Below are 23,698 nucleotides of genomic sequence, written 5' to 3' on the forward strand. Positions count from 1 at the left end.
TTCCGGATACTAGAAGAGGAACCGGAAGTCAAGATAACGGCAAGGAACAAGGATAATAGAAGAGGAAGCGGAAGTGGAGATCACGAAAGGAGAGAAAGACAAGGGAACGAAGAGATTTAGATGAGTAGCACTCAAGAAGGGAAAAATCTCCTCACACTGTGAACTCAAATGATGATCAAAGGGATCATTGGGTGAAAGAGAGACATTGATTACTTTAAATTCTTTTAAATTTCATTTATTAAATTGTTATTGTTTAAATTTCATCTTTGTATTTCTTTTAATTTAACTGTCGGCATTGCTGACTGGGGGCTCGTAGCCATAAATATATTTAGTCAATAAATAATATAGTGTCCAGAATTAACCTTCTGAATAAGGACCAGGGGAACTTCTCATAATTCGTTAAAGTCTATAAGAAGAACCCCACCCCTAGACAACCACTACACCCCCACATTGGTAAAATACCCTGGATGTAGTGTAACTTAAGTTTATGGGGAACCTACTCTAACAAAATCCATTGAAGAAGTTAGGTTGGTAAAACTTTTTTGTCTGCAAATAAATGTGACGGATAATGCAAAATAACCAAATTCCATGACTTTTCCAAAAGTTTGAATGACTTATAAAAATTTCAAAACTTTTCAAGGCCCTTTAAGTGCTTTTCTGTAATTTACAAACTTTCCAGGATTTTCATGACTGCAGGAACCCTGGTATAAGGACCATAATACTTAGCCTGAAGATGATATTGAGGTATTGGTAAGACAGCCAGAACTTTAACAGCAGGCTTAAAGTTCCCTGTGTAATTTTGTCACACCTAAATTTCATTTTTGATTGAGTAAAGTGAAAATTAGTTCTTGCTACTTAACAAGTGTTTAATAACTTAAATTTCAAATAAGAAAGATAGTCAAAAAGATTAATCTTGGAATCTTCATTTGAAAGAAGTTTCTATTTTAATAACTGGTCCATGGACAGTATGTTCAAATACTAGTTCAAAAGATCTAAAACCCAATGATTCTTAAACTGAATGACTAGCAGCAGATAACAGAAAATGAAGACCATCATCCCAATCCCTTTCTTTATTAAAGTAATATGACTGAGTACCGTTCTTCAAAATTTGATGAAATCGTTCCATATCCCTTTGACTTTCTGATAGGCAGAAAAATTAAACTGTTGGATGTCAAATTCATGCATAAGTTGTCGGAAATATCCAAACATCAAATCTGACCCTTGATCAGATTGGACAGATTTGGGGAGGCAAACAAATGTTAACAAAATTCTTCAAAGTTTTAGAATAGTTTTTGCTTTATCATTCTTTAAAGGAATAGCCTTTGGAAATCTTGTGGATGCACCCATTATGGTGAACAAGTATTGGTTGCCTGACTTGATATCAGGTAAGAAACCGACAGTTTACCATTTTTCTGCTAAATGGTTCATCAAATGGTCAAATGCAGGAATAGGTTGCAGATGTGCCTTAGATAGCTTCTGATTGGGGCGTCCTACCATTTAACAAGTGTGACAAGATCTATGGCATTTATAAACATCACTTTCAATTTTCAGCCAATAAAATGGTTCAAGTTCTTGTGGCAAGTCTTATTGACAATGACAGCTAAGGAGTTTCATGGTCTAGACTGAATTTCCTGTCTATCCGACTTTGGAACAACAATTTGATTGCTCAATGACCACTCATCACCAGCATATACATCTCCATTTTCTCATAATGACCCCATTTTTCACAAAGTAATGAACTGGTACGTGTGTGGCTTCAATTTCTGAGACCCAGTTTTTTTTATCTTATCTGATGAATAGTACTTGGGGTCTATAACTTAGATTAAATGTATTTCATGCTTATAAAGTAACTGTTACTTTCTTCTAAGACCACTTATAACTGTAGTCAGAAACTGGTTAGTGGTTTTTATTATTCTGTGAAGAAATTTGCTTATGACTGTCTTCTGAGCGATTAAGTCATTTAAATTATGGAATTTACTTTATTCATTGTTCCAAGGCAGATAAATGGATGCATATGATTTTAAATGATAAAAAATTTAGTTTCCAGTTTGAAATCTGTGGAAAAAAGCATCTCATAATTGGAAATGTTCTTTATGTTTAGATATAGAAAATAGATCCATATTCTATGAATTTATTTTCTTATATAATGAGGCTATTGCAACTTTGTATCATTGATTATATAAACACTGTGGATAGATTACAAAGGATGTATACACATGCTGAACCATATTCTTGTAAGTTATTTGGTGCAAGTTTAGTTTCAAGGTTTTCATCCAGCCCAAATTCTTCTCTCTCACTCCAAATTTCTGCACATTATGTTCCTTATGCATGAGGGGAGGGGGAAAGAAAAAGAAAGGATTGCGATAAAATTGTGTACCATGTTAAATTCATTTGGAAAATGGGTATTATTATTACTTTTTGTCATTATTATCATACGTCATTAATGATTAATGAGTGGAAATTCATCATTGATCTATCAGAATAGAACTGACAGTGCACAGTTCCAAGAATGTATATATATATATATATATATATATGCATATTATTGCACCATGGGTGGATCACAATTTGATATACCAATAGTATTGGTATATCAAATTGGTTTTATGCCAATACTTTAAAAGCCATTATATATATATATATATATATATATATATATATATATATATATATATATATATATATATATATATATATATATATATATATAATTGGGCAAAATATATTTAATATTTTCCTTTCAATTAAAAAAATACGAATAATATCGGAAAACTAAAACACATGTGTCCAAAATCCAGAAATAAACGTCCACAAAAATTTAGGCCATATAATTCTCAATATATTTGTTTTGAGAACAATCGGAAAGATGACTCAGCAACTTGTAGTTCATGCAGGTATGACAAGATGTAATATCGTTTAAATTTTATTTGTATTCGGCTATACCCTATGATACCGGTTGCGGTAAATTACACATAACTTTTACAAAATGTCCCAATCAAAAGTGGGTGTGAAGGGTCAGCGAATATAGAACATTGTGTAGATATATCTAATTGTATACAATTAGATAAGTTTACTTTGTTCTATGCTTCTTACAGGCCACCTCCTTTCTGAGCGTTAATACTCTGGGAAACCAGCTGACTGTAATATGCCATTACCCGCAGCAAAATAACTCGAATGATATTTTAAATTTGACGCCAAACAATACCATAAAATGGTATAAGCTCATGTCGCTAGAGTCAGGGAGTAGTCGTTTTGAAAGAAATTGACATTTCACAGCGCCATCTGTTGTCATAATGAGGCATTATTTCATGCCAACTTCCTTGATGCTAACTTGCAACATGCCTGATGCCTCATTATAATCACGATTTTACAAGATACGTTTTTTCATAAAGCATGGACTATAGAAGAACAGTTTGAAGTTACGGTGTTGCGAGGCAAAATTTGTAAAATGCAGAACAAAATCAACAGCTGGAACGATGTAATTTGCGATATAGCAAGTTTATAAATAGAATATTAAAAACTTGTAATAACTGATATAGCATTTGCCATTCGACAAACTACGGAATGAATTCAGCGTTTGGCAAAAAGCGAGATAGAATGACGCAGAAGGAAAGTAGATCTAAGCACTTGCAACTAGTCCTTTACAGTTTGCATCAATGAAGAATACAATATACATGGATGGAATTACGAATGTAGCACTTGCAAGCAGCCATTTACAATAGTGCAGAAGGAAAGTAGCATTTGCAAACTGCCACGTACAGTTTGCACCAATGAAGAATACAATATGCATGGATAGAATTAAGAAAGTAGCACTTGCAAGAAGTCATTTACAATAATGCATCAAGGAAAAATAGAAAATACAAGCATAGAATTATGGCGGTAATCCCCCTCCGTACCATTGGGGCGTCACTAAATCGTGTTGTCATCATTGTGGACTTACCTTATAATGACTTGATGCATGAACCTTCGGCTTGGTTAATAAAGGGTTAGAAAAAACCGAAATGGAAGAGGAGAAATTATGATTACAAATTCTTAAAACAAATTGTTTAATTTGGAGGTTATCTGGAGCTTGCTTCACATTAATTCAGAAATATTTGTAAATACGGACTATTAACATTCCCCATTTACCATAAGGAAAATATGGGACCTAAACAATATATTCCTACATTGTACCACATGTGTACCTAAAAACTATAACCATTGGATTATACAATTATCGGGGTAAAAATAACTTCGAAATTACGGAAAACACGCAGAGAATCCACATGTCCTAAGTATTTTCACATTTTACCTACTAGATCACTCAGTGTCGTATAATTGCACCAAAGAACTATTTCTGTGAACATTTGTTTGTCCCAAAGACCGCTAGAAGAGTTTGTAACACAATTTACTAAAAATTCCATCCTAATATATATGAGAATCAGAAGTTAGGATGTCGAGTCAATAATACAATTTATCTTATGACATGCAAGATCAATGCCATCTAATTTGACATTTGTTGGCGAAACAATTAGATATCGAATGAATCATAAAAGACACATTCGCAACAAAATCAACGTGAAAATCGGAAAACACTACAACTCGAATATTCGTTCGAGTCCCTCGCGATATCACCGATTGAATCTAACCTGGGTTGGGGAGACATAAAACGCGCACGCAAGGATAGATAATGGATGCTACAATTAAAATTTCATGTAGATTTTGGCCTATATGATAAACTCTAACTAACCTTCTTGTCTTACCAAAAGTTACAGCCAGGCCCAGTCATCAATTTCGCACCTAACACAAGTATTGCACTAACATAAACCCAAACAATCACATTATTATGATTCTTATTTATCCCGACACACAATTTTCTTAACATATTTCATTCAGAACTTCTTTGCATATGCATAACTCTACCAGGATATAATTACTTTACCGAATCCTATAGGTGGCGTTGTTCTCTCACGACGCTGTGTTTCCGTCCTTTGTTCAGGGTCATGCTAAGCCTGACAAAGCCACAAACAAGCCGGGCCAAGCCACGTACAGCCTGACGGAGTCACACAAAGACAATTAGAAAGTGAATTTATATTATAATTAATATTGATAATTAAATTAACCAAACCGAGAAACTAGTTTTCGACATAAGTATGCCAACTAAATATTGGGCCACACAGTTCGAATTCAAATTAAAATAATGATAAAGTAATAGTAAAGTCTGACAAAGTCACATTTAAAATGTTTGTAATTCTTTTATAAACTGCTAATTTGACCGATTATCGAAAGAAAATGTAAATTTTTCAATATATACCTACGTGTATATTCCTAACGATGTATCAATATTTTGCCAAAAAGAATGTCTATATTCTACGAAGCATAACAAAGGCACTCGAAGCCAATGTCGGTGTAAGACTAGTTCGATGAATAAATCAACCAAATGACAACTGTATTAACGCAGATCTGCCATCGCATAATACTCTGGCAAACCCGGACCTGTGCAGTTTGCTAGGAGAAAGCAGCAGGAAGAGTAAAAAGATATATCCTGATCAGGCGGCGCATTATTTGTCGACAGGTAAGGGTGCGTGTTGGTTGGAGTTAAAAATGACATACAAGCGTACCGAAATAAATTGAAAAACCGAAATACACATATATTTACATGTTCTGAGTGTATATTTCGATGTACACAGGAATTATGATTTTTTAAAAAGAATAATATAAAGCTAAATAAAATACTATTTATGTAATTTTAATATACTTTTTTCCCTATTTATCGCTGAATTCATATAATGGTGTCGCTCGGTCGTACTTGATTCGATAGATAAGATAACAAGAGAATCGTAGTCCGACATTATATTATATATTTACTTTAACTTTTGAAAGATTAGAATTAAACCGACTTAAACCGTCCATTGTGAAGATTACCTGACTTCCGAAACAATCAGACTGTATCATAACGGGCCATCCATTTAGTACGTACGCAAACATCTGGCAAAGCTTGACCCCTCCCCCGCGTACGTATCTTTGAAGTTTCCCCCCAATTCTATAGAACTGTCTATATTTAATTCACGCAGAAATGATCAAGGATTAATAATATTAACGTTGAATGTCTGGCTGTATCAAAGAAATAAGGATATGCAGAGTACTAGCCCCAACGTATCTGGAGAAGTCGTCCCAGAGTGGTTGGAGAAGTCGCCCCACTTCGTCTGAAGAAGTCGACACAAAACCCAGATAACCTTTTCATAACAGAATTAAAACATCTTTTACGTGATTCATATTTAGATTTTTATTTATACGCGATCACAAAAGAGACATTAACTGGTAATCATAAAAAGCACTATCATATTAATATTTCTAAGACGAAATTAAGTCTTTATATAATCTAATGAATGACGAAAGTATAGTGATTAAAAAGAATGATTAGTCAAACACTATTATTATTATGAATCAAGAAGATTGTGTTAAAGAAGTTGAACGTCAATTAAATGATGAAAACTACTACAAACATATTGTCGATAGAAATTAAATAAAAAATTTCAACATGCATTGATGAGATGGCTAAAAAAAAAAAATCTGTTTATGAGGAATTTGATACTTTCCCTCTTAACATGCGTACACCTCAATTCTACATATTACCCAAAACGCATAATGAAATCATATATTAAAGATACAATAACTTTCATTAAAAAGTTGAAGTCTATTCCACAGCTATCTGTTAATTTCAATCCTGGTATTATTAGATGTAACATCACTATATACCAACTTTCCGCATGCAGTTGGTATTGAAGCGTGTAAATATTTTCTTGATAACAATCCTAATAATAGCACACTATCTTGTGAAGATATTCGTATAATAATAAAACATATCTTGGAAAATAATTATTTTCAATTTAATAATACGAATTACATACAAATAATGGGTACGGTAATGAGCATTAATATGGCTCCTTCATATTCTTCCCTTTCATGGGTAAATTTGAAAAGGATTTTCTTCAAAACGAAAAGTTTAATCCATCTCTTTGGTTCAGATTTTTCGATGACATATTTATATCTGGAAGCAGTCAACCGAAGAACTGAAAAAATTTATTGATCGCCTAAATCATTTTCATCCGACAATTAAATTTACTTATACTACATCTAGTACGCATGTTCTACTTTTAGATGTAAATGTGATATAAAATATTGATAACACTATCTCTACAAATATTCATAACAAGGAAACTGATATCCACAAATATGTGGAATATTCTTCATGTCATCCCATGTCATGTAAAAACGGTATACCATATAGCCAGTCGAAAAGATACCGACGCATTATTTCAGATGATTGTCAATTACAAAATTCGTTGAATAAATTACAAACATATTTACAAAATAGAAATTATCCTACACATATAATTGATTCTGCGCTGAATGAAGCCCGTAATCTTACTCAACATGAGGCTTTAAACACAGCAGAATGTAAAATAGAGATGTAATTCCTTTCACAATACAATCGAATCCTTCATTATCTAATCTACGTCGTATAATGAATAAATTTTATAGTTCCTAAATTTATCAAATAAAACCAGCGTAAAAGCACTTTACAAAAATAAATCAATTATCGCTTAATAAAGACCCAAGAATTTCCAAGATTTTTTTAAAATTAATACTAAACAGACAGAAAAGAAAAAACAAAAACATTTTCGTCATCTAAATGTAACATACACAGGTGCTCTCGATGTGCAAACATAAGAGAAACTACTAATATGAATAATCATCGCATTCATATATAAAATTATAGAGATCCGCAGTTTTCATCTAATATTTCAACACAGTTTAACACCAGCAATCACTCTCTAAGCGAATTGTCTTTCATGCCAATAGATATTGTGCATGGTGACATGAATAGACTCAAAAAAGAAACTTTTTGGATTCATAAGTTACATACTTTGCATCCTAATGGCCTTAATACCAATGCACTATATAAAATTGTATAATTTTCTTTTTTAATTTATAAATTGTTTATTCTTTAGAACAATATAATTATATGTATGACTGTTTGTCTCTTTTATTTTTTTTTTACTCTTACGTAATGATGTAATTGTTGTTTTAAAATAAAAGACGTTACCCGTTTCTTTTAAAACATTTCGTTCCTGAAGAAGCACAAATTAAATGCGAAATTATTTGCACAAAATTTTCCACGCCACACACGTCGTTCTCCATTTTCCCCTCATAGGTTTTATCTCCATCCATCAAAGAGCAGACCGTTCATTGTAACAGTTGATTTAAATATTTTCCATGGAATTTAATCTTGGCCTCTTATTTTAGTAATATCTCGTAAGTACACTGGCGACAGTAACGTAGATATTGATATACACCATTTAGGTTGCAATATTTTCAAATCCAAATTTTATTTATTGTTTACATTGAATTTTTTGGAATGATAGACGTATATTGATATAGCAAAAATGTATGCATTAAAGAAAGAAACATATAATGAGTTAATGTGTCAGGGACATTGATTTGTGCCTCGTTAGTGAATTTGGGTCTAGTACGCGTGATCATGGTGTTATTATATATTGCAAAATAACGTAATCTTGTTTATTTTGCATCCATAATTTAGTAGTGAAATATTTTTTAAACTTCTCGTTCAACTTGAAATAGTTTGTTATTTATGAGAAATAATATAATTACGAACATTGACAAAAAAGAAGAAATAAACTAATGATGTAGTACAAGTGATCTTTCAGAAACCATCCGAAATATGCGCATTAGCCATGATGATGAACTCGGTAGCGACCGCATTTCTTGAGGAGGCATCAATGATGCTTTTTATTGAGTTCAAGTATCATTTGTCAATGGTTAGCAAATCTCAATGAAAAATCAGATTACATTGTTCATTTAGAGAGATAATAACATTACCCTTTGGCTTATTGACGGTCAGCGCCAATTCAGTCGATTTCGGGTTATAGAAGTAAATGCCATAAAGTCATCTCAGGATGACTTAGGTTATTACGTTGGAACCATTTTATATATAAAACTGCAGACATCACATCATGCTTACATCCTCTCTTATTTTTCCAAATAAAATGCATCTAATGATTTGAAGAGCAGAGCGAAAGGGACAGATAACACTTATTTTTCGTTAAGTACAGAAGCGGAGTTGATCAAATGGAAAACTTGAGTTCTCTGCTATTCAGAAATAAGCTGCGTAACTTTAAAAAGTTTGTCTAGTGTCCGCTAATAAATATTCGAACGCCGACTGAACCCAGTTGAATAGTTTACGTATTAGACACACTATGATTGCCCCCCCCCCCAGCGTACGTACATTATCAGTAGACCCCCCCCCATACGCAAGCGTATGCATTTGGGTTAATCCCCCTCCATGCGTACGTACTAATTGGACGGCCAATAACACCTCCGTTTGTGATACCTTTCCAAAAAAGTACGACCGATTACCGAAAGCTGTAACTAGGAGAAAAATAAATAATTCGTATCAAAATCGCTCGAATCATATTTTATTTTGCTCAGTATTACTATTCAAACAAAAACAAATCATAATTCATGTGTGTACACCGATATATACACAGACGACATGTAAATACATGTGTATTTCGGTTTTTCATTGTGTTTCGGTGTTGATAGTAACCCGCGTGTGTGTTTTGTATAAATATTATCGGATATATCTACTTACCTAACGCTTTCATGTACGCATCGAAGTTTTCTGCTTCTACTAGATTCCACGTTCCAGTTGCGAACTCTGCCATTTTTTTAATTTTTTTTTCGAAGACACTGCGTGTCTTAAACCAAGGGTGGCAAACCAGCAAATGCCATAAACCAGAAACAAATGTTGAAGTCGTAGATTCAAAGCTGACCCTTTGACCTTCTCGGTTGCATTATGACATAATCACCAGTGGTATGCAATTTACCGAGAGCGGCAACAATGAATTATAAGACGTAGTCCATTCCCACTTGTCAATCAACATAACTTGACGGTTCCCTATATACTTGCTTATTACGGCTTGGATGGACAGAAACTATCGCCTGGCGTGATTAGTTACATAATTTTGCACTGTGTTGGATAAAACATTGGAATACCTAGATGTCAAACTAATTTCCTTTGTTAGGATGAGATTTACCTAGGGATAGCCTGCGGGTATATGCCCTCTGTCCAAGTCATTATCTATTGTAGCAATGAAACCAGTTACAATGTGAACAAGTAAAAATTGCGTCATGTGTTAAAATTGGAGCGGACAAAAACCCCCAAGGATAAATGCGCACTTAGAGGGGGGTAGGATAGAGGCCTCTTAGAGATAAAAGCCACAAATGGGGAAGGCAAAAGATCCCCCCGCTTAACATTTCTTGAAATAAAGAATGTATTATGGTTTTAATTGTTTTAATTATTTGCTATGAATCACAACAATGTAACACGCAATCACTTTGAGTTTTTAATTAAAATGAGAAAATATTTTAAATAATTTTGCAGTCATTAAATTGTTACAAATAAAATCTAGTATTGCATGCTCGATATTTTTAATTATTATTATTATTATCGTGTATAGTGCGTGCTGAGCCATTTAACAACGTATACATCAGCAATCTGCAGAGCCTGCAGTCCACAGGGGAAATTTGTCTAATAAAATTTTAAGAAAATAAAACTTTGCCCAAAACTCTAGATATTATGATATGTATGTTTTCTACAAAGCATAACAAAGGCACACAAAACCAGACAATGTCATATTAAAAAGGTGTTATTTATGCTGCAAGACAAGTTTGATGAATAAATCAGCCACCTGAAAACTGCATAGACCCAGATCTACCGTCGCACAGCGCATTGGCCGATCTAGATACTTTGATGTTAGCATGAAAGCTTTAGAAATGTTTTTATTTTATTATTAAAATTTATTTCTTAAAGTACTTTGTTTCATAATATTTTTAATAATATAATTCTACACTAAGACATGATTAAACAGTTAACTGTTTACAACTGCAGTAATTCAGGCTGAAGTAGGTAATTGTCTTTGTTTGAGATAAAAATGTAATGAACTATAAACTGCAATTCATTGTTCCAATAAAACCCATCCTCCAGATTTCTTAAAATCAACTGTTTTATGTCAAAAAACGCAACAATCACATCAATGAGAAGTTATTTCCTTATAAAAATGATGGCAAATCTGCGCACAAACCATATGGGTTTATATTCATGACGTGCACTTCAAAAGATGTTTTTATATCAAAGAATGCATCAGACACAACATTGGTAAGCTATTTATTGCACTTCAAAATCTGTTTTATATCAACGAATGCGAAAAATCACAACAGTGGGAAGCTACTTCCATTTTAAAAGTACCAGGAAACTGAGTTGCAATGATTTGCAGCTTGGTGAGAGATACACAGATGTGTTTAGTAAATTTGATCATTGTTTGATATTTATAAAAAAAAATGCATGTTTTTTATGGGGAAAAAAATGTATAAAATACTTCTGTTAAATTGTTTTGTAGTCCTTACAAAGATAACAATACATTGCACACTATAAAACTTTACGAAAGGGTTCAAGGGAGACCATTGCATAACACAGTAAACATGGTTACAATAAATATAAAATAAATAAATAAATAAACTCTCAATCAAATACATAACTAGTTCTATAAAAATGAAAATACAGTAAATATCAAATAACAAGGGGCGTTTACCCTACCCCAAGGTGGCTTCTGCCATAGGGGTATTTTGTTATACCTCAGTCAGGGGGCTTCTGTCTTCGGCGGGTGCTCTACGTGGCTTCTGTCCTCGGGGGATTTTGTCCTGAGGGGCTTGGTCTAAGGGGGCTTATTTTCTGATAGTTCCCGAATGACGTCATCAGCCGCCATATTTGTGGTCAACTGGCAGATTTACCGTTGACTTTATATGGTGTTTGGAAGTTGAAATAAATTCATTGAATCTCAAAATTCTTTTACGTACATTACACGAATAAATAGAACACAAATTTGGCTTTTTGTTAGTATCTACATTTATGATTTATAAGTTGACTTTGCTTCAGTGTGCCTTGTTAAAAATCGTAAAATTTGGTGATCACATATAGGAGAAACTGCCAGGTTGTCCATCGTCCAGGTAAAATGGGCAGAATATCGTCTGCTAGTGACCTTATCGGGAAGCATCTTATCCCCACTCTGTTTAAAAGAGTAACGTTTCATTTTCAATTTTTAGTAAACGTTTGTACGACAGGCATCTTTAAAACATTGAGACATTTAATTCGTTATTTTATTTGATAAAATCAGCTAAGGATTTAGATTTACGAGCCTTCATAGTGTATGTTTTATCGCTTTGGGTTTAACGCGATTTGTCATCTCATCATAGGCTGTAAATGGCGGCCGGTATTCTTGGTTGTGGAAGAACACAGGAAAACCAGGCAAGAACCACCGACCTAATGGACCCTACTGGCAAGCTTTCACACATAACCACACTGGCTGAGCCTGAGACACAAACCCAGGCGGATAGAGTGAGACGGCATCGATCGGTAAAACCGAGTGCTGTTGACAACTCGGCCACCGGGGTATATTTGAAAACTTACACGAATAGCGACCTGAGAATATATGTAAACTCAAACATACATATTAATTTATAATGATAATAATGGCTATATGAACTAAATAGATCCAGAATCAATGGCATTTAATAAGTGAGCTAAGGAAGGAACGAATGATTGAGAATGTAGCCAGTACCTTATTACATACATACATACATACATACATACATACATACATACATACATACATACATACATACATGCATGCATGCATGCATGCATGCATGCATGCATGCATACATACATACATACATACATGATAATGCTGCCCAGGAACGTGAAGGACTCCACCTCTTGCAAGGGACTTCCCTGCAGTGTGACTGGGTTGTTACTGGCATAATTGATCTTGAGGATCTTGGTCTTGTCTTTGCGGACGTTGAGGCCAACCTGTGCTGATGTGGCTGCCATTACGTCGGTCTTGTATTGCATTTGATGCTGACTATGGGACAAGAGTGCTAGGTCATCGGTAAAGTCCAGGTCCTCAAGTTGACTCCACAATGTCCACTGGATCCCATTTCTCCGCCCTAATCCAGTCGATGGCGAGAAGGAAGAGAAACGACGGCAGCAAGCAGTCTGTGTGCTGTCCTGCATGAATGACTCTGCAGGATATTCCGTTGTAAGTGTTCTTGATCAGGTTCACCAGCTCGTTTGGGATGCCGTAGTAGCGAAGAAGTTTCCAGAGTGTCTCTCGGTCCATGTTGTTGAATTCCCTCTCATAATCGACAAAGTTGATATAGAGTAAAGAATTCCACTCCAACGATTGCTCGACTATGATGCGAAGAGTAGCTGTTTGGTCCGTACACGATCTGTTCTGTCGGAAGCCCGCTTGTATATACATGTAGATACTTACTTTGTATTATTAGTAAAAGTTTTGCACTTTGAAATGGTTGCTTTGTCATTGTATATATTCAGATTAACGCACCTTTACACATAATTTCAATTATGCGTACATTTTTATGGGAGAAAAAACGTTTGAATGCCTGTATGAAAAATAGAGTTTTATATACTTTTTAGGATTTGTTACCTATTTTAATATGTGAAAACAGGAATAAAGCAATCTGTATAGCTGGTCACAATAGAACCGATACTAATTTACTGCAGTGAAAGACCAAAGCATCAGGACCAACGGTCTGCAGGAAATAAAGAGGCCCTCAAGAGATCTCGGAGTGAGCGAGCCGTGTGTGGTTGGTCCTTCACCATTCGAACAGAGCTTTGGAGGACTCACGGTACTAATTCCACTCCAATGGTAAATATATGGAAACACTATCATATTCAAAATTCAATAACTTAAAATTTATGGGTGCTGATAATGACACCTATAATTTTTCGTGCACATCTAACCTTGGTGCAAGCTTATGTGTGGAGAACAACATATGACCCGCGGCAATTTGTTTACATACATGTGCAAGAAACACGTGTTATTGATTCTGCACCAAATGAATCAGGTGCTACTTTCAGTATTGAGTACTCCTGAGTCAGGCCTGTAAAAATGCTAAAATTGCATCAGTAGAAATTTGTCAATATTTTTTTTACATTACATATAGGATAAGGTCTCAAAAGATATTTTTCCTAAAATTTTAATTTTCATTATTAACCAATTATGGACCACCAAACCAGTAAATACTGTATTATTTCTTCACCCATTTCTAGACTGGTTCACAGTTCTTCCGTATAATTAGTACCGTGTGTCCTGGAACCGCAAATACACTGTGATCGGCGACTAAACGCAACGAGATACATTTATGTTCCAATTTTGAATCATATATCACAAAATGGGTGAAAATATTATAAAAATCTCATTGTAAGAGTGAAAATTAATCATGCACGCATTTTACTTGTGGATAAAAGATACAATGTTAATATTTGTGAATAATAGTTGTAATTCGATTATTCTCAATGAGAGAGCCATATATCGATAATATTTATTTATAAATGCTATACATTGATAACCCATATTGATAGGTCCATATAGCATTCATATTTGTTTACAAGTTCAATACGTTAATTCCGGTTGAATTCCTCGTGAAAGGTGCATGTTCTGATTAGTACAATTTTGTTTTATCGGTCGTTGAACTCGGTGCGCATCATACAGTTATATCCATTTATGTGCACGAGTATAGTATCAGATTCGTTTATCGTTCAGTTACATAACAAATAGATATATAATAAATAAACATCTCATTTAAGAAATCGCTTCAATGTCTGCGCTAAATATGTTCCGAACCCGGCTTCGTCCAACTGCCAACTCAACACTTGTTTTCCTGATTTACGTAACATAATGAGTCTGTAAAATTTCATGTTTGTTTGTTTTTTTGTTTTTTTTAAAATTCAAATATATTCTCTTATGAAAATGAGCGTGGGCGAGACTGTGGGCAGATTATGAAACGGTCTAATTAACTTCGCGACTATTAATATGAATGTCTTTGATTGTCAACTACAACTAATAAAATGACAAGGCTGTACAATGACTCGTAAATTAGAGCTTTTATACTCGAGAACGAGAAAAGAGAGTCAGTAAAAGCTAAGCAAAAAAAAAAAAAAAAAACACAACTCGACTGAACCGTTTGTTTGGAAGGGATAAAACTTGTGAAACTACCACGTTATCCGATGCACATATAATACTAACCGGACCGCTCCGGTGGCCTAGTGGTTAGAGCGTCCGCCTCGGATACGAGAGGTCGTGGGTTCGATCCCCGGTCGAGTCATACCAAGGACTTATAAAATGGCACTATCAGGTGCCTCGCTTGGCGCTCATCATTAAGGGGTTAGTGTTAGGACTGGTCGGCCTGGAATCAGGATAATGTGACTGGGTAGGACATCATTTTATATGTCTGCGGCATGATACCCCAGTGCTAGACACTGCCAGACTGCAGACATCGTAGTGATATGACTGAAAAATGGTAAAGTTAAAAATAGAAATCACACACACTATTGTCCCTCTCCACTTATGAATAAGATATAAGACATAATAGGTTTTCTTCAATTGTTTTATATATGTGTCTGTGCGTTTCTACGTATTTTTGGAGTTGTAGATGTCCGTTAAAATTGCACACTTAAAAGTATAAAAGCTAAATTAATTGACGGAAAAATTCAATTGCATATAGAATAAAATGCGCGAAAGGCTTATTTTAAGGACGGATGAAAAATGAAATGAAAATGAAGAATAAATCGTAGCAGTGTCTTTAAATTCAAGTGAAAATAAACAACAAATCGTAGTAGCGTCTTTGAATTTGAGTGAAAAAAGAGATAACAAATCGCAGCAGTGTCTTGAAATTCAAGTGACAAAGGACAACAAATTGTAGCAGTGTCTTGAAATTCAAGTGACAAAGGACAACAAATTGTAGCATTGTCTTGAAATTTAAGTGACAAAGGACAACAAATTGTAGCAGTGTCTCTAAATTCGAGTGAAAAAGAATGAACGTTTCATTAGTATTTGCATGCATTTATGAACGTCAATTTTATACTTACATGACTGAGAGCTTCAAAGAAAACAAACACACACGTACACACAGACATACAAACACATTATTTTAATTGGTGCACATCGAGGACTCGGCTAAGACAGGTTCGTAAAGAAGACATTTATTCTAGCTCTCCTGGAGTGAATATAGATACAGTTTCTGGCAGTAAACTTAGAGTAAACGGTAACATATCGAGGACCGTATTGTAAGATTAATTTTAAAGGATATGAACGTTTACAATGTAAGCACGGACATACACGTTGGTACATAGGGCATGTACTATCAATTCAAACTAACGACACACATAACTATTTCCAAAACATGGAAACAAACAATGGGACAGGATGGACAATTAGCATTCATATTATCTTGCATGAAACATAAAGACAAACATTACAAACGAAACGCACATGAATCTGAAAGCAATAACCATCGGAGCCTGAACTGTTTATGGATATTTCAGACTTGGAGCCTGAACTGTTCATGGATATTTCAGACTTGAAGCCTGAACTGTTCATGAATATTTCAGACTTGGAGCCTGAACTGTTCATGGATATTTCAGACTTGGAGCCTGAACTGTTCATGGATATTTCAGACTTGGAGCCTGAACTATTCACGGATATTCCAGACTTGGGGCCTGAACTGTTCATGGATATTTCAGACTTGGAGCCTGAACTGTTCATGGATATTTCAGACTTGGAGCCTGAACTGTTCATGGATATTTCAGACTTGGAGCCTGAACTGTTCACGGATATTTCAGACTTGGAGCCTGAACTGTTCACGGATATTTCAGACTTGGAGCCTGAACTGTTCATGGATATTTCAGACTTGGAGCCTGAACTGTTCATGGATATTTCAGACTTGGATTATTTGTGCTTTCAGACGTAAATGTGGTTGAGGGTTTTAAGTCCAGAAAGGTCCTTGGCTCTTTCCATAGTCAAAGGATGACTGCATCAGAATTATCCCTTCCTAAAGTAACATCATTTGGTAATTATTAATTGTTCCTTCACACAGTAAGGTAGCATCCTGGCAGTTTCATACTACTGTCCAAAACAACGGGGAATGTGAACAATCGGACATCATGGAGAACAAAATGTTTTACACAGAATGAGTTATCAATGCAAACTTAGAACGTACACAATAGTTAATAAAATCATGGAGACTGTGGACATTGGTTCATCATGAACAACTAGGACATGTCTACACATATAGTTAGAACTATCAATTCAACTAAAGACGCACATAACTGTTGACAAAAACATAACGACTTTGGAGCTTTGTACAACAAGGATATATTTATAGTATAGCCTGAACTATAAAATACTAAGGACGCACATAAGAATTGACAATAAATATGGACGCTTTGGACAACTGTATATCATAGACCAAATATGGAATCACGTTACCTTGCAAAATAAAATTGAAGACAAACATTATGAGGCCTTACATGAACTAGACACAGAGAATGAGTGTACTCAAATGTTAACGCATCGAATATGTCACACAAACTCTAACACGCGCCGATATGCATGGATCACCGACCAATAATGTCGCAGGCAAAAATGTGAGAAAGCACGTGATTTACAAGACATTGACAGCTTGATGGACCATTAGGACCAATTTTCCCCACCTATCCGACTGCCATTCAATAACATGTGAATAATTTCAGTATCTAATAACTCAAACGTGTGCAGTGATGGAGGTATGACCTAATTTATTTATTGTTGGGTATATCATAAACGAACAAAAGTAGTAGTTATACACATCTATTAATTAGAGTAATTTCAAACATCTTAATGCAGCAAATTTTTAATGTAAACTTTGTTGTCTCATCTGTCTATTGGTCTTATTAGAATATTGATAAGAAGAGAAAATAATCATTTAACATGACAACATTATGTAAATTCTATTAAATGAGTAATGAAAATAGTTACTTGATCTAGCTTGTAATGACTGAATGTTGAATCTTATAGTAAGATGTTAAGAATGGTTAAAATAAATATACTTTCTTTTGTTCTCTCTCTCTCTCTCTCTCTCTCTCTCTCTCTCTCTCTCTCCGGTGGCCTAGTGGTTAGAACGTCCCCCTCGGATGCGGGAGGTCGTGGGTTCGCTTCCCGGCCGAGTCATACCAAAGGCTTACAAAAATGGTACTAACAGTTTCCTCGCTTGGCGCTCAGCATTAAGAGGTTAGTGTTAGGACTGGATGGCCTGGTGTCAGGATAATGCAATTCGGTGGGACATCATGCTACATGACTGCGGCATGATGCCCCAGTACTGGACATCCCTATAAACTGCCACACTGCAGACATCCTAGCGATATGACTTAAAAATTGTTAAAGCTACATTAAAAATCCAAATCTCTCTCTCTCTCTCTCTCTCTCTCTCTCTCTCTCTCTCTCTCTCTCAGTAGACATTGATCTAGCGATGAAAAATGATTATAATAGTATTTATCTCTAAAAATCATGTCTTCACACATGTTATTAAAAATCTAATTTGAATAACGTAGTTCCATGTATATTAACTTCATGATCTGAAACCTGACACACGCTGAGTTGTTTTTTAATCATACATGCTAAACGTTTTGTGATTTGATGATCCTTAATCCTAAATTCTAAGGTAAGTTATTGACCATCAGAAATATCGTTGTATTTATAATAATACACCTAACATGCAACTTTCTATTTATTCCAAATCTCAAAATAAACAAATAAAACTAAAATAAACTTTAAGTGCTATATCATATAGCACAATCACTCGTGCAATATTAACTGATGATGGGCATTATCTCACTCCACTCCATCACCGATTTTATTTTCAAAAATGTCCCTTTTGGCCTTATCCCTATAGCGTATTCACATCGCTACAAAAATATATGTACGATTCAGATAAAGGCCATACAAAACAAACCAAGAAGTTATATTATTCTACGTTCAGAGTACTTTGGCAGATATCTTTCCTTGTTTGAAAATGACACCACTAGCAAGGTGTTTGCATGTGTGAATCAACCAAAACATACCCTCTCTATCACAATGAAAATGTTGATTTCTCTAGGTCTCTATGCGAATTATAAATTAATTGATCAATGTAGTACACTTGACGTTTCCAAACAGTGCATTTTAGCTACAGTCGGTTAGTAGTATTGCAAGGCAAATATTACACCTCGTGATTGTAAACATGCATGCTGACAAATAAAATATTTTTCCGACACATGTTGCAACCTTCAATCAATTACTCTTTTTTGTTTGTTGAAATAACATTAAGAAAACTTCGAAACAAGGATCGCTCCACCTCATATTTGAATGTTGATAATACCATAGGTACAACGTTGTAAAAACGTAATATATTATTCAGGTATAGATAACATCCTTTGTTTGTAATCTAGAATACTAACTTCTTATCCGTTTTATTTATGAGTTTGGTATGCTTTTGAGTTTGGAGGACAATTACGAGTTCGTATATGTAACGTAGCAACCGTGCCTCTGCATTATTTCTACATCGAACCAATTCACAATCTTACAATAACCTAGCAAAAACGTCGTGTGTTAGCTGGGTAGGAGTATAACCTGCTACATTTCATTACCGGGTCTAGAACAAATTGTTGATATTAAAACTGTCAGATTGCGCGTTGCATACTATTCACTCATTTGATTGGTTTCAATGTTTTTCTCACCCTTGCGACAGATAAATCTAGCTGTTTTGCGAACCTTACTTTTCGTATCTCAGTCTAGTTATCTCAGACACATCGTCTCAGTCATCGTGTCCGCGCGCGCTAAACTACTTTATCAAGGGATGCAACCATTGTTGTCTTATGCTTGGCCTGATGGAGTTATTTTCCGATCAAACAAACGCTAATACTTTAGGACATTTAACAAAATAATTTTTTGGGAGGAGAGAAAAAAATAACTAACAAAAAGAAGATTAGAAAGAAAACTATAAAGACAAGACAAAAAGAAAATGGACTACAAGCTTGGAAACATATTGACTCTTAAAGGTAGGAGAGCAAAAATGTTTACCACCATCTTCTTGGCATCCGTCCGTCTACGGGAGACGATGGCGTAACTCCAAAGTAAGCTTTTTTGTCCTTCTTTCTAGCTCTCTTTTCAGCTTGTTTTATTTTTCTCTCTTCCTCTGCGTTTTGTACTCCCTGCCTGACAGCTAGACGCCAGCTGCAACGGTTGTTTGCACAGCTCTCCCTGTCGTTGACATTGATGTTTGCCGTCTTCATATCCTTCTTGCAGGCATCTTTGTAGCGCAAATGTGGTCGTCCAGTTGGTCGTGCACCTTCTGCTAACTCCCCATATAACAGGTCCTTGGGAATGCGGCCTGGGTCCATTCTCTTGACATGGCCAAGCCAGCGAAGGCGCCTGTCGCTGAGAATGGAGAACATGCTGTTCATGTTGGCGTGTTCTAGAACCTCTGTGTTGGGTATTTTGTCCTGCCACTGGATGTGCAGAATGCGCCGCAGACATCTCAGGTGGAAGCTGTTGAGTTTCCTCTCGTGTCTTGCATAGGTGGTCCATGTTTCACTGCTGTAGAGAAGTGAGCTGAGCACGCAGGCTTGGTAGACACGCAGTTTGGTCTTCTCTGTGAGGTTGGGGTTGTTCCAGACCCTCTGGTTAAGTCTGGCCATCACTGCTGCTGCCTTGGCAATCCTGCCGTTCACCTCAGAATCAATGGAGAGTGAGCTGGAGATGTTAGACCCGAGGTATGTGAAGTTCTCGACAACTTCCAAGTTGTACCCATCAATGGTGACAGAGGGAGGGGAGTCTGCGTCTTCAAACTGATGGTCAGTCAAAATTCCTTACATGCATGGGAGAGGCGGCATACCAGCTGCTGAAGTCCATCTTCCGTGTGTGATGTCAAGGCTGCATCGTCGGCGAAGAGCAATTCACGGATGAGTACCTCTGTGACTTTAGTCTTAGCACGGAGACGGGAGATGTTGAACAGCTTGCCGTCAGCCCTGGTATGGATGTACACTCCTTCGCTGCAGTCCTTGAATGCGTACTGGAGTAGCATGGAGAAGAAGATGGCAAAGAGCGTCGGTGCAAGGACACAGCCTTGTTTGACTCCGCTGATGACTGGGAATGCTTCAGATGTTGCGCCATTGAAGCACACTGTGCTGTGCATGTTCTCGTGGAACGACATGATGACAGCAAGCAGACGTGGGGGGCAGCCGATCTTCTGCAGGAGTCTGAAGAGTCCACTCCGACTAACCAGGTCAAACGCCTTCGTCAGGTCTATGAAGGCAATGTCGAGGGGCATCTGCTGCTCGCGACACTTCTCCTGCAGCTGACGTAGTGAGAAGATCATGTCTACAGTTGACCTGCCGGCTCGAAATCCACACTGGGACTCTGGGTAGACGCGGGAGGCCTCCCGTTTACCACCCACTGGGTACCTATTCTATGTACACAGTACGCCTTTTGGACGATGGAAGTTTCACAAATTATGTAAACATGAACTAGTAATTTCAGAAAATTCACCACAGCATGAGTCAGATGATCTTTCCTTTCTTTTTGATGACTGGGAAACAAATGAAATAAATGTGTCTCTGAACCGAACCAACTTTGTCGGAGAAAATAACAAAATCAGGAGTGAAAATAAAAAAACCCCACTGAAACGGTCAAAGAGAGAAGATTTATAGAAGTGGGCGAACAATACGACACAAATTTTGTTTCAGAGCATGAAAATAAAAATACCAAACGCAAGACATTGGACACATAAAACTACTAGAAGAATATCTTGAGAAAAACAATGAGACACGCCCTATACATGAGGTGCCGGCACCTGCCCTGAACAGCATTCTTTCAAGATTTTTCCTTTCAATTTGTCAGAATGATGGAAATGAATACGAGCCGACAACATTGAGAGGTAAAAATGGGATTACATATTGACTGATAACACACAATTAAATTTAAAGAATAATGTATAAGCAAATAAAATGATACATATCGCAACTGCTGTACTATCAATTTGTTTGAAACATAAATGAAGTTTTGAATGAGTGCAAGAATGAATACGAATTACCCAAAAATATTATGCAATGAACAATAATTTTATTCATAGTTTTAATAGGTAAATTACCTTATAAATTAAAGAACTTGACTGATAAAGCAATTTAGGCCTTCCCCAACATGGATGACAAATGATAAAAGAGAGAAAGAGAGATAGATTTTACCCTAGGTACATGGCTTTTTATAATTAATTATTATTTATTATAGGTATGATGGGAAGTTCTGAACGATATCTGAGATGAAACAGATACACTTGCAGCTTGGTTTATGGCCCTGAATTTTATCAAGCAAGAGAGGCCCTAAAGAGTAAACAGAATGATTTGAAGAAGAAAGGAAAAGGAAACAAACCCAAAATTGCTGATGCCGTAACTGATGATGACATTAAAAAATCTGTGTGAATACTCGCTTTTGGGCCCCAGCAAACCGTCAAGTTTACTGAACACTTTATGGTTTAATAATACTTTGCACTTTGGGGTACGGGGAAGGGGAGAAGAACACACAAACACAAAGTGGGGAGACATATCATTAAAGCAAGATTGAGAACTTAAACTATAATATTTAGAGTTTAACGAGAGGCCGACGAAGACGAGGACAGGGGAGGACATAAAAACACGAGAAATGAAAAGCCAAGGATGTACGCTATCCCTCTATTTCCAGATAGATATCCGGTAATAATCCACAAATGTTTTATGAACAAACGTTCAAGTGATTTTTATATCCTTGACCATCCATTTTACCTTGCCCCTGCATCTTACATGCATGCACCTGGGCCAAATGAGCAATGGTTTTTTCGTGCACCACTTGGTGCCCAAAAGCTTAACTCGGCTATTTCGAGGGTCTTTCATACAAGGTGGTAATTTTACAATCAATATTAACTACAATACAAGTATGTCACAAACAGTTTCACCACCTCCAAAGAGAAGGAGAGTTATATACGACAGTGACTCGGATCTATAATTACCCGTGACTAACCCAAGCACAGACACTAATGAGACATATAACTTTTCGTTATAATAATAGCCTATACATTACAATATAGGTATGGGTCCAGTATAGTTTAATTCTTTACAATATAATTTTCAAAACTGGAACCGATGAAACTGAAACATTTTCGTGTAATAAATATTAAGTATTTATTGTTAATTTCATATAACATCAATATATTAAATGTGATAATACCTCAATACTATGCAATGTTTTATGTTGTTATTTTTTGGCTCACGCATAAAAACGGTGTACATTTTTGCGCGAACTATATTGCAAAAGTGAGAAGTTCTTTTATACTTTAAAGGAAATTACTGAGTGAGAATCTACGTTGGGGTTTGCACCGACTCGCGGGTTACATTATATGTCTCCCCATCGGCAAGCCTCGAGGGGAGACAAATAATGTAATCCCTTGACTGGGATTTCCTTGTCTCGGTGCAAACCCCGACATAGATTCTGTTAATACCTTACCCTTAAGATCACTGTGACCTATATTTTATCTTTTTATTGGCTTTGGTTAAATTGCTGTGCTTATCTTATGTGCACTTGGGTTTGGGCTTGTCTTTTCCTACCTAGACTTATGAAACTTGATGGAGGGAAGCATCTTGATAAATTATTTACCTTGCTTAAATAATAACTCTCTTTGGCCTGTATTTTACGCTTCTGTAACTTTGTTCAGATTGTGTCTTTAAAGCTGA

General features: G+C 35.8%; 1 protein-coding gene across 1 annotated transcript in view; it reads right to left on the minus strand.

Moving 5' to 3' along the window:
* LOC149775901 (sodium/calcium exchanger regulatory protein 1-like) overlaps positions 1-9,987 on the minus strand; it is a 74,723-nt gene extending 64,736 nt beyond the window's left edge. The window contains exon 1 of the mRNA XM_089943780.1: positions 9,656-9,987. Coding sequence (XP_089799906.1) covers positions 9,656-9,728 — 73 coding nt within the window. The 5' untranslated portion in view covers positions 9,729-9,987. The remainder of the gene's footprint in view (positions 1-9,655) is intronic.
* Positions 9,988-23,698: the final 13,711 nt, after the last annotated feature.

Source organism: Sinohyriopsis cumingii, chromosome 19 (genome assembly GCF_028554795.1).
Source record: "Sinohyriopsis cumingii isolate HCF-2022 chromosome 19, ASM2855479v2, whole genome shotgun sequence".
In the NCBI taxonomy this organism is placed as follows: domain Eukaryota; kingdom Metazoa; phylum Mollusca; class Bivalvia; order Unionida; family Unionidae; genus Sinohyriopsis; species Sinohyriopsis cumingii.